Source organism: Schistocerca cancellata, chromosome 1, assembly GCF_023864275.1.
Source record: "Schistocerca cancellata isolate TAMUIC-IGC-003103 chromosome 1, iqSchCanc2.1, whole genome shotgun sequence".
Classification (NCBI taxonomy): domain Eukaryota; kingdom Metazoa; phylum Arthropoda; class Insecta; order Orthoptera; family Acrididae; genus Schistocerca; species Schistocerca cancellata.
The window spans coordinates 263,314,560-263,327,263 of record NC_064626.1 but is presented as its reverse complement, the minus strand read 5'-3'; the positions used below and the strand labels follow the sequence as shown (position 1 = coordinate 263,327,263).

At 40.8% G+C, this 12,704-nt stretch overlaps 1 protein-coding gene across 2 annotated transcripts in view; it reads right to left on the bottom strand.

Annotated features, from left to right (window-relative positions):
• The window catches only part of LOC126170827 (serine/arginine repetitive matrix protein 1-like), a 594,764-nt gene that overhangs the window by 81,227 nt on the left and 500,833 nt on the right, over window positions 1-12,704 (bottom strand). For both annotated transcript variants that reach the window (XM_049920751.1, XM_049920754.1), the window contains exon 6: window positions 5,965-6,086. In XM_049920751.1, coding sequence (XP_049776708.1) covers window positions 5,965-6,086 — 122 coding nt within the window. The remainder of the gene's footprint in view (window positions 1-5,964; window positions 6,087-12,704) is intronic.

Sequence of the window (12,704 nt, the reverse complement as noted above, 5' to 3'; positions counted from 1 at the left end):
ATGTATCCTTTTGAGTACTGTGACAGATTTTTAGTTTAGATTTCGAGTTTTACTGTTGACTACATATTTGTTTGATTATTTTATTGCTGCAGGTGTACAATGAGTCTCATTTTTGTTGCACTATTACAATCAAAATGTTCACTGAACTTGCCTCTTGTGCAAGTTATTGTTTGATATGGTTGTTACAGCCACTGTTTTTTCGATTTACGGATTATATGAGCATAGTATGACTAATATTTTGTTCAGTGTAGCTCTGTGTCGTTGTACATAGTTCACGTTCGTACACACAAAGGACACAGGACAACTGTTAACACATCTGGAAATAACTTCCACGATACTAGTGAAAGCTGTAGAGGGTAAAAGTATAGAAACTAAGCCTTCTCTGGCGCGATTCTCACTACTTTTGCATCTGGGTCACAAGGGAGCAGGATAATATCTTATCCCCTCCCACTTCTCCAACCACACCTCTGTTTTATGACCTCCCTCCTATCTCCATTCCCCCTCTCCCTCTAGGTGATATGTTTATTTTGAATCCAGTTTGTTACCAAATTTATTGTCCTTACCACTATAACATACTGCTTTTTATCATCGTCATACTGCAAGTATTCTACAGCTCATGCCGTTTCTCCCGCCCTTTATTCCACTTCCTCTGATTATCCAGTCTCCCCTAGTAGGACTCTGACATTTCTCACATCCTGGACAGCTTGGCCATAGCTGCTCCCACGTCGCCTATGCGTTTTCCTTTCTTCCGTGGTCCACTGCCATCATCAGCAGCAGTCCATCGTGTTTTGAAGGCTATACCATTCTATACATTTCGTCTTCACTGTTTTTATTATTGATTTAGCGACACCCATAGCCTTTCTTATGGTAGTATTTGTTACACAGTCCAACTTGGAAAACCCAAAACATCGCCTTCAAAAGTCTATCTTTAGTGCGAGCACGTTGATTACCTGGTGCTTATTTACTACCCACTTTTCTGCTCTGTACATACCACTCTTCAGCAACTGAACAACATTTCGCCTTTGTGGTCCTTTTTGCTGTTTTACTAGTCAAAAGACCAAGTTAAGTTGTTGGTGGTCCTTTTGCACTGCTCGGATTTATTATTTACATCATCTTCACTTTCTCTGTTTGGTGACTTCATAGACCCAGACACTTAAAAAACTTACATCCCTTGCTCTTACTGCGTCCAACCTCCACATCGCCTGTAATGTTCAAACCAACCATAAGGTAATTTGGTTCTTTCAAGCTAATTGTGAGCCCCCTTTTTCATATTCCTCTTATAATTTCCCAACCATGTCCTCAGTATTATCCAGGTCTCTTGCTGCTATGAATTAGTCAGCTGCACAGAGCAGTGTGTACAAGATTCCGTCCCACACAGGGACTCCCATGCCTTCACATTTGCTCCTGGAAGTTTTAAGCGCCTCATACGTAGAAATTATTAAATAACACTGGTGCCATTACACATCTTTGGTGTAGCCCTTTTGCAACAGGAAACCCTGGTGACGCTGTATGTCCTACTTTGATGTAACACACATCGTCTTCATAGATCTGTTTAACTACTTTGACTTAAGTAGTTGACACAACCACTAATCCACATATGCATCCACAGACTGTTTTGTCGTACCGTATCATGGGCTTTGAGGAAACCCACGAATACTCAGTGAGTTTCTGTTCATCTGGCAATTGACTTTTCTGTCAGATTTCATGACATGAAAACCCCATCAATACATGTGCGTCCTAACCCAAAACCATTCTGTTCTTCAGATATTATAGTCTCCATATCTACTAGCCATTACTCCTAGACCGTCTAAGGTGAGTCTCAGAGTCTCATTACTTTACATTTTTATTAGTTGTAAATATTTATACTACGATTTCGTCATTAACTATTCTAAAAGCATTATGTTTTGCTCCTGTAAATGATAAGTACTTAGATTTAATATTGTCTTTTAGTAACGAAATTAATTTTCGAATATATTCATGCTTGATGCTTGACCCAAGTAACTCAGACTCGTTTTATAGACTTCTTATTTATTTACTTCAATTATAGTTCATTGAAGATCCCACAGTATTGAGTGATATCTGGTAGATGTAAACCATATTAGCTGTTGGTCTTAGAACATGACTTCGAGAAAATTGACAGATGAAGAAGTTCTTCCAATATTGGAAGAATCTGATGATCTTAGCGATTTCAGTGATGAAGATTCTGACATCATATCGAATTATAAACATAAAGACAGAGAAGAAAAAAAGGTAAGTGTTGTCAGGAAGTAAGTGATACATATACGAGGTGCATTCAAGTTATAAGGCCTCCGATTTTTTTTCTAATTAACTACTCACCCGAAATCGATGAAACTGGCGTTACTTCTCGACGTAATCGCCCTGCAGACGTACACATTTTTCACACCGCTGACGCCATGATTCCATGGCAGCGGCGAAGGCTTCTTTAGGAGTCTGTTTTGACCACTGGAAAATCGCTGAGGCAATAGCAGCATGGCTGGTGAATGTGCGGCCACGGAGAGTGTCTTTCATTGTTGGAAAAAGCCAAAAGTCACTAGGAGCCAGGTCAGGAGAGTAGGGAGCATGAGGAATCACTTCAAAGTTGTTATCACGAAGAAACTGTTGCGTAATGTTAGCTCGATATGCGGGTGCGTTGTCTTGGTGAAACAGCACACACACAGCCCTTCCCGGACGTTTCTGTTGCAGTGCAGGAAGGAATTTGTTCTTCAAAACATTTTCGTAGGATGCACCTGTTACCGTAGTGCCCTTCGGAACGCAATGGGTAAGGATTACGCCCTCGCTGTCCCAGAACATGGACACCATCGTTTTTTCAGCACTGGCGGTTACCCGAAATATTTTTGGTGGCGGTGAATCTGTGTGCTTCCATTGAGCTGACTGGCGCTTTGATTCTGGATTGAAAAATGGCATCCATGTCTCATCCATTGTCACAACCGACGAAAAGAAAGTCCCATTCATGCTGTCATTGCGCGTCAACATTGCTTGGCAACATGCCACACGGGCAGCCATGTGGTCGTCCATCAGCATTTGTGGCACCCACCTGGATGACACTTTTCGCATTTTCAGGTTGTCATGCAGGATTGTGTGCACAGAACCCACAGAAATGCCAACTCTGGAGGCGATCTGTTTAACAGTCATTTGGCGATCCCCCAAAACAATTCTCTCCACTTTCTCGATCATGTCGTCAGACTGGCTTGTGCGAGCCCGGGGTTGTTTCGGTTTGTTGTCACACGATGTTCTGCCTTCATTGAACTGTCGCACCCACGAATGCACTTTCGACACATCCATAACTCCATCACCACATGTCTCCTTCAACTGTCGATGAATTTCAATTGGTTTCACACCACGCAAATTCAGAAAACGAATGATTGCACGCTGTCAAGTAAGGAAAACGTCGCCATTTTAAGTATTTAAAACAGCTCTCATTCTCGCTGCTGGCGGTATAATTCCATCTGCCATACAGTGCTGCCATCTCTGGGACGTATTGACAATGAAGGCGGCCTCATTTTAAAACAATGCGCATGTTTCTATCTCTTTCGAGTCCGGAGAAAAAAAATCGGAGGCCTTAGAACTTGAATGCATCCCGTAATGTAGCAGATATTTTTAACCTAGAAGATGATACCAACAATATTAAAATACTGAAATTGTGTTACTTAGATGTAATCGATTTGAATGGAATTAAATGCCACGGTAGGAAACAAATTAAAGGGAACATAATATAATAAAATCTCAAGTTGATACAGTCAAGCTTTCCTTTCAAAACTGTTATAACACCAAAAGAAGCATCTGAACTATATATTTCTTCACGTGTTAGAGAGAAAATAATGGCTTGAAGGAAATATAACGAAAAGGAAGTTGAGAAGAATTGTAGAAAATATGGTAGTGTAGAAATAAAAGTTCTGATTGGTCTTTTGATAACAGATAGTCATTGAAAAAGCAATTTCTCCAACTTAAGAGTGCAAAAATGCTCAGATAAATTCATGAATACCGAAATACTCTCGCTGAGGAATGAAATATGAAATAAATAGGAAGTGTAGGGGCGCTAAGACGAAATGGCTGCAGGAAAAATGAGAAAAAATTGAAGAAGAAATGATTGATGGAAGGACAGACTTAGCATATAGACAAATAGAAACAACATCCGGTGAAATTAGAATCAAGGGCGGCAACATCAAGAGTGAAACAGGAATTCTGTTGTTAAATGCAGAGGAGAGAGCGAATACATGCAAACAATACAATGAAGGTTTCTATGTGGGGGGAGATAAGTCTGATGTGATAGAAGAAGTGAAAGGATTCGATTTATAAGAGATAAGTTATCAAATATTAGAATCAGTATTTAAAAGAGCTTTGGAAGACTTTAGATCAAATAAAGCGGAAGGGATCAACAATATTACATCAGAAATTCTAAAATAATTGGAGGAAGTGGCAACCAAACGCTATTCAAGTTTTTGTGCAGAATGTATGAGTCTGGCCACATACTATCTCCTTTCGGAAAAATATCATCCACACAGCTCCGAAGACTGCAAGAGTGGACAAGTGCGAGAATAAATAGTATCACACGAAATACACAAGTTATGTCACAGTCGCGAAGAAGTTTCCAGATATTAAAAAAAAAAAAATGCTTGATTTATTATAATTCCAGTATTGAATCACATTATTTATTTGCAGTCAAGTAATTAATTTCGGTCAGTGATGAACATCTTCAGGCCTAGAGGAATACAAGCACATAGATGTAGCCTAATTTGCAGATGCACTACTAACATTGCATAAACTTAAAGTGCATGATAATCAGGTATGGATATGTTATATAGTTGTTTATAGTGTTTCCCAGTCTACATTCATGTAGTTAGGAGTGCATCTCTAAATTAGGCTATTTCTATGTGCTTATATTTTTCTAGGTCTGAAGATGATAATTACAAGTCGAAATTAATTACCTGATTAGAAATAAAGATTGTGATTCAACATAGGAATTATAATAAAGCAAACTAAGTACAGAGTTGTACATCATGTGCCCAATATATGCATAAATTATGATAATTAACATAAAATATCTCCAATGAAAAGGCATGTTTGTTATGACACTGGATCGTGAATTAGTTGTAAATAAATAATGAATAACAGTGCAAGTGAGCTACTGGGACTGGATTAAGGGTTCAGTAGCCATGTTATGGTAGTGGATCGTAAATTATAGCCATTAAAATAATTTGGTCATAAATTTCGCTTAAACAGTTACTGTATAACACCATTAGTGACCAGTTTGTTTACGCAAGACACCAACCAATTGTCCAGCATGTGTGAGTTAGAACATATCCAGCCTCTGGACTGTCAACTGCAGTTTGTAGCTGAAGGAGATCGCTTGTACTTTCCATAGCAGAATATTGCGCGAGCCTATTGAATTCATACCAGACTGAAGGGGTAGTGATAAGCACATTACCACATGTTCTTTTCACTGGCAGGAGGGTTTGTGTAAATATTTTATAATCCGTAACAGACAATTTCTAAAAAAAAATTGTATAACACGTGAAAAATAGCTTAGATAATAGTAATAATATGATTTCATGACAGAAACAGGTAATACTCTGCAGCATTCTAACTAGTGAACTCCCAGAAATGTTAAATCCAGAAATAGACTAATATCGGCTTTCGCGAAGGCCATTCTTTCAGTGGTCCATGTATGAATCGAACAAGATGAAAGCTTAGTGTTTGGTACAATAAAAAGTGCCGTCTGTCGCACACTTAGCAGTCATATAACGTATACTTACACGTATGTTTGAAAAGTAAATATGACGCCGAAGTGGTTCATTGGATGAAAATCTAACTGCCATATTTGAAAAAGGGAGAGAGGTGTATAAATATGTTACCTAGTTCGTTTTCGTCAGTTTCGATTAGGCCATTCTGGATTGTTAAGGTAAATATGCGGAGCGTTCTGACTCTGATCGAGATGCACCTTACCTTGCCCCCTCGGCGCGCAGCCCTGCGCTGCTGCAGGAATAGGTCTTCGTCGTCGAGTTCTGTTTCAGAGCTGAAGCCGCTGCCCTCGTCGTCTGGCAGCCACGGTTTCTGCGCATCGCGTTCTGCAACGACACAAAAATCTGTAAGTAGGCTGTTTAGGTTTTTATATTGGTAACGCCACGTAGCGCTCTGTATGAAAATCACTGGCTGTGCTGTGTGCAGTAGAGTTGTGGCGATTCGTGAACGAGTCGTTCATTTGAACGACTCTAAATAAAGAATCGCAAGAATCGAATCGTGATACGGACGAATCGTCGTTCAAAAGAATCGTAAGAACGATTGTGTGTTTCCGAGCCGTGACGATTCCAAGTTCCAACGATTCATCGATTTTTACAAGTTAGTACGCTATGCTTTGAAGGCAACTTCCGAATCATGCCGAGTCGTGCCGAATGATTACGACCGCCAGATGGCTGTCAAGCTCGGAACGAGCAAACGAAGTTCGTGGGCCGTAATATTACTCGTGAAAACCAAGCCGACATTTGGCGGTGTCGTCTTCTCACGTGAATAGTAGTGACAGCCGCAAGTTTTCAGACAAATTAAAAGCAAAATACCTATGCTTTGTATTTAGAAGAAATGAAAGTTAAGCTAAATTTGTCTTGTGGGAGGGCTGTAAGCTGCGTTATGAATTACAAGGGTGATGTGGACTTGGAAAGACATCTTAGCACAGAAAAACATAGGATGATATGAGCCAAACCACGTCTGCCTCACTGTTAGATTTCGTTACTATAAAACAGACGTCTGTAGTTAGATACGTTCAAGCCACACAACCAAACTGGCGTACCACGTAATTTGGCACCACCTTTCGCACAAATCAACTCCTCTTTCCTGGCATACTGAAATAAAACAATAGATGCAATCAAATCAAACGTGACCTTTCATCAGTTAAGGCATTACAAGTATAAATCGAGAATCAGACTTGTAACGTCATATGCATGTTTACTCATAAATGAACTATTTCTGTCGTATATTGTCATGACACAGTTCGATTCTAACCCCATTGTCAATTTCAGACATGTCCTGCCATCTGTGAGTAAGATGTAGAAATTTTTGTATTCCATAAGAATCGTGCCATTGCAGACTAGAATGAATCGTGAACGAATCGTAGGAATCGATTCGCAATGTGTGGGAATCGTGGGAATCGAATCGGGAAAAAGAATCGTGTTGCCCAACTCTAGTGTGCAGTCTGTGGCTAGTTTTCATGGTTGTCTGTCATTGTAGCGTTGGGCAGCGCGTAGCGTTGCGCAGTTGGAGGTGAGCCGCCAGCAGTGGTGGATGTGGGGAGAGACATGGCGGAGTTTTGAAATTATATATTATATAATATATTATGACCCTTATATAATATTATATATTATATATTATGACCCTTGAACACTATTAAGGTGAATACATTGTTTGTTCTCTATCAAAATCTTTCATTTGCTAACTATGCCTGTCAGTAGTTAGTGCCTTCAGTAGTTTGAATCTTTTATTTAGCTGACAGTAGTGGCGCTCGCTGTATTGCAGTAGTTCGAGTAACCAAGATTTTTGTGAGGAAACTGATTTGTGAAACGTATAGGTTAATGTTAGTCAGGGACATTCTTTTGTAGGGATTTTTGAAAGTCAGATTGCGTTGCGCTAAAAATATTGTGTGTCACTTTAGTGAATGTTTGAGTACGTTCAGTTTTGCTCAGCTGTTTGAAAAGCAAATAATGTAAGAGGTTTATCAGCACAGTAATTCATAAATTTTTCTAAGGGGACGTTTCAAATCATCCTATAGATTACTTTTGCAAGACATGGATCTCCAGATAACGGGATTCCTAAGTAAGTCAGAAAAGAAAGTTTTGTTGCATTTTGGTTAGGTGGCGCCGAGGAGTAGATTCAGCCGCCTGACTTGAGAGGGTTTTTTTCATCTGAACATGGTGTCCCCTTCCTTACCCTGTGTGAGGATTATGTGCGAAGGGTATACGTTGATTATAATGGATATGTGTGTATACTGTGGTGTTGTGTCGTTTGATGATGAGAGAGAAGGATGCGGGGAAAATTGTTGTCGACACATTGCCTACTCATCTCGACTAACACTAAGGGTCCACTGACAATAATGCCACATCTTATGGATGGGCCACCATTATAGTGTCACAAGCCCTCACTCTGTGAAGCACTGTGGGGGACTTTGGAACGTAATCCAGGCTATTAGTGCAATAGTGTGATCATCAGAAATTTCACGTCACCACCTCCCCTCTCTTTGCCAGTTAAGTATGGCAGTGGAACATCTACCACCAATGACATTGAATTCTTCTACCTCCTTGTACAGTGCCAGCGAACTTGTGTGCAGTATTTTCGCTGGCGACGGAGGAGTGCTTTTACAAAATGAAGAAATGTTTAGTTCCTTATCCAGACATTTCAGTCTCTTCTTTCGCATTAAAACGAATGGAGACAATCTCCAAGGACTGCCGGCATTACCTTCTCCACATGTAAAACATGCTTCACTGACAACTCTTTCCGCTTGCCATCACAGTGCGACACCTTCTGTACCTGAATCAGTTACTCGCAAAAACTGTTAATCGACTAAGAGTCGAATGCTTAGAGCTGTTTTGCTGTTTATAGTCTTCGCGCTTTGAATGGAATTAGACATCCCATCACGACCCATGAACCTTGCTGTGGAGGCATGTCATATGTACATCAATGATATTGAAAGCCGTACAGTAGGAACAACAACGTTGGGTAGATATCTGTGAAGAGGCCATACCAACAAATTGTTCCTGAAGAAAGTAAGCAGCCATTATTACACTTAGAGAGCATTTGTCTGGATAACTGACTAGTATGATCTTGTGCTATTTGCTATGGAATTTGCTATGAAGGCAAAGTGAAACAACAGCCGTTATTTTACCAAGGACATGCAACTCCGCTGTATGGATAAATGGCAACGGCATCATCTTAGTTAAAATATCCCGCAAATGAAGTACTTCTGTATGCGGACGATGGGAGATTGATGATCAGGTGGATGTTGTCATAGGGGGAAAAGAAGACATGTATTACGTGTCTGGATCTGAAAGGTTTTCTAATGGCACTGGCAAGGAAAACATTTTTAAGAACGCGTTAGTTTACGATATAAACATAAAGAAGTGAAATGTGAACTATAAACCAGCAAGGAATCGAAACTTGTTGTATTTGGTGCCCCTGGAGAACGCTCAAGACCACATGAGTAAATAGCGTAAGTGATGAGGCACTGGTACTGAATCTATTTAGGAAAAAAAGAACTTGACTAAAAGAAAAAATCGGTTGACACATCGCATACTAAGGTATGAAGCAGTCTTCAGTTTATTAATGGAAGGAAATGTTACCGTGAGAATTGCACTGTGAGACCAATATTTGATTACAGTAAGCAGTTACCAATCGGCGCAGGATGCAGTAGTAATAAGGGTACGAAAGACTTTTGCAGTATAGATTAGCATGGAGAACATCATCAAACCAGTCTTCGGAGTAAATTCGACAACAGCACAACAGAAAGGGCATAAGAGCAAGACTGGTACAGAAAAAAAGAGGGCATTCCTTGCTATGAAAAGTCCAGTTATATCAAACATATGCTTTACTTTCGGGATACATTTCTTTGGGGAAGGCTACATGTGAAGTACGGCATTGTATGTAAGTGAATCATGGACTGAAAGAAAAACTGAAAAGAACAGTACCGAAGTGTTTGACTTGTAGTGTTAAAGAAGGCTGTTAAAATTAAATGGACTGATAAGAAATGAGTTGTTTCTCCACAGAAACGGCGAGGTGAGGAATATTTGGAAAAAACTGAGGACAAGAAGGAAGAAGATGTCGGAAAATGTGCCATAACAAAAGGGAATAAATAAATTTCTCGGTTTGGGAAGAAAGAGATTGTACCCTGAGCCTAAACATTACTCTGTGATGAATAAGTTAGTAAAGAGGAAGTAGTCCTGAGGGATCGGTGGCGTACATCATATGGGTCAGAAGAACGATGAAAACACCCGTCTCACACCACCGCTGCCCTCGCCGCGAGACGCTACTTCTCCGACAAGGAAGAAAAAAAAGGATTTACTTAATACGTGTTAGGAACTGAATGAAGGACATCCCATCAAAAATCCTAATCTCATTTCCTTCCCTCTGTATTACTGGTATGTTTTATTTCGTCTCTTAGATGGTGTTCACAGATCGTCTAACACAGATTACTTGCTAGCGGACGTTACCAAAGGGTACCAAAGAGGCTAATATAGTAATTTCACTGGATGTCATAACCATTGTTGAAGCGTGAGAACGAACACAACTATACCGCTATTCTATCTATCCCACAAAGAACGTGTTTCATGTGCACTTAACAGAATCGTCCATATGTGACGATATCACACCATGACACTCAAACTTTTTCTATTTATTGTACATCGAAGCAACATACTACCACAATTGCTACCAACTCAGGCTAAACACGGAGCAGAGAAACAGAATGAGAGCGATAGCCAGGAAAAATAATAATTTTTGTAGACTGATTCTGGTAGATAAATGACGGACGCCTCCTTAGAATGCTATGAACGGTCACCATTGTTAGCATGTAAGGCTCTTCTTCGACTCTGCAGCGATAAGATGAAATGCATTGGCGACCTGATCTAATAACGTAGGTGACAACTGCTACATTTTTACGCAGTTTTCCTACGTTTAATAGCAGTAATAATAATGATGATGATATTAGTAATCTCATTACTCGTTCCCAGCCTGCACCATAGCTCCATAAGAAGGACGGCCCAACGTCATAGTAGCACGCGCTGTACATTGTCCGGGTGCGAGTTAATAACGAGGTCGTGGTTGACAGGCAAACAAAGAGGCGCGGTGTGCCGCCGCGACCTGCGGCCGGCAGCCTGCCAGGGCTGCCAACTTGGCAGAGCGCCAGGCTCATGACGTATCCGCCCCCTCTAAATGACGAACGGGGCCGGCAAAATTTGCTTGAACCAGCTTGGTCAGTCTTGCTAGTTGTTTGCATCCTCCACAGTGTGCAGGTTCTTATTATAAATCTAAAGTGAGTTTGAACGTAAAGAATAAAGGTATTGTTCATTCTTTCTGTTGTAGTTTGCGTGTGTGTTTGAGGGTGGGTGAAAGAGTTGCAGAATGGACACCTTGAGTGCTAGGATCGGTATAATGTATCAGGAGACACATCCTAATCACGCGATAAGGAAAGCATGTAATAGGATCTCAGACGATACTTACCACAAATGAGGAAATTCGCTGACATAGACCTAACAAGGGAACCTCCCCATCGCACACCCCTCAGATTTAGTTTTAAGTTGGTACAGTGGATAGGCCTTGAAAAACTGAACACAGATCAATCGAGAAAACAGGAAGAAGTTTTGTGGAACTATGAAAAAACAAGGAAAATATACAAACTGAGTAGTCCATGCGAAGATAGGCAACATCAAGGATGCTCAGGACCCAGGAGCGCCGTGGTCCCGTGGTTAGAGTGAGCAGCTACGGAACGAGAGGTCGTTGGTTCAAGTCTCCCCTCAAGTGAAAAGGTTTTCTTTATTTTTGCAAAGTTATGATCTGTCCATTCGTTCATTGACGTCTCTGTTCACTATAACAAGTTTAGTGTCTGTGTTTTGCGACCGCACCGCCAAACCGTGCGATTAGTAGACGAAAGGACGTGCCTCACCAATGGGAACCGAAAACATTTGATCGCAAGGTCATAGGTCGACCGATTCCTCCACAGGAAAACACGTCTGATATATTGTATACGACACTGGTGAGGGCATGTGCGTCATATGACAGGAATATGTTGTCGACCCACCTAACTTGTGGATGAAAAGATTCTTCTACATTGCCCGATTTAGGTTTTCTTGTGGATGTGAGAATTACTCCCAAAAAAGTGATGAAAACATAAGAGTTTGTCACATAAACTGCAACAAATGAATCCAACAGTTTCACAGTCGCACACTTTTCCCTGTGCTCTGTCAAAACATATGTTTTTAACGTTTTCAAATTTTTCCGAGTGTAGACCGTCAAATCCTGCATATGTCCAAGCAAATCTGAACAAGTCCTGGAATTTTGGAGAGCGATGTTGATTATGTGTTAGTGCCTGAACTTTGATAATTGTCTGAAAATGAAAAAATAAAATGTTCCGCTCGAAGGAAGACTTAAACCAAAGACCTCTCGATTCGCAGCTGCTCACGCTAACCACGGGACCACGGCGCTCCTGAACACTGGTCATCCTTGATGTTGCCTATCTTCGCATGGACTACTCAGTTTGTATATTTTGCTTATTTTTTTCATAGTTCCACAAAACTTCTTCCTATTTTCTCGATTGATCTGTGTTCAGTTTTTCGAGGCCTATCCACTGTGCCAACTTATAATTAAATCTGAGGGGGGTGTGATGGGGAGGTTCCCTTGTAAGCAACTTAGGGAACGTGTAGAATGTTATGGACTGGCCCTTGGGAACGAAAACCTCGGAAACGGCGAAGTTGGACGACTATTTGTGTTCTACTGTCGAGAGCACCTGTGGAAAGTGATTGAAGAACAGTGAAGCCACCAACTCTCGACAAAGTGTTGGATCATGCCTCATTAGGGAACGTTAAGGATGGAGGCGGTGGCACATCTCCTGACAGAGTACAATTTTGGTACATGCACAGATTTTAGGTGTGTATCAGCATTCACTGTTGAACATGGGGCACGCAAGCAGACGACCCCTATGTCTTGCCATG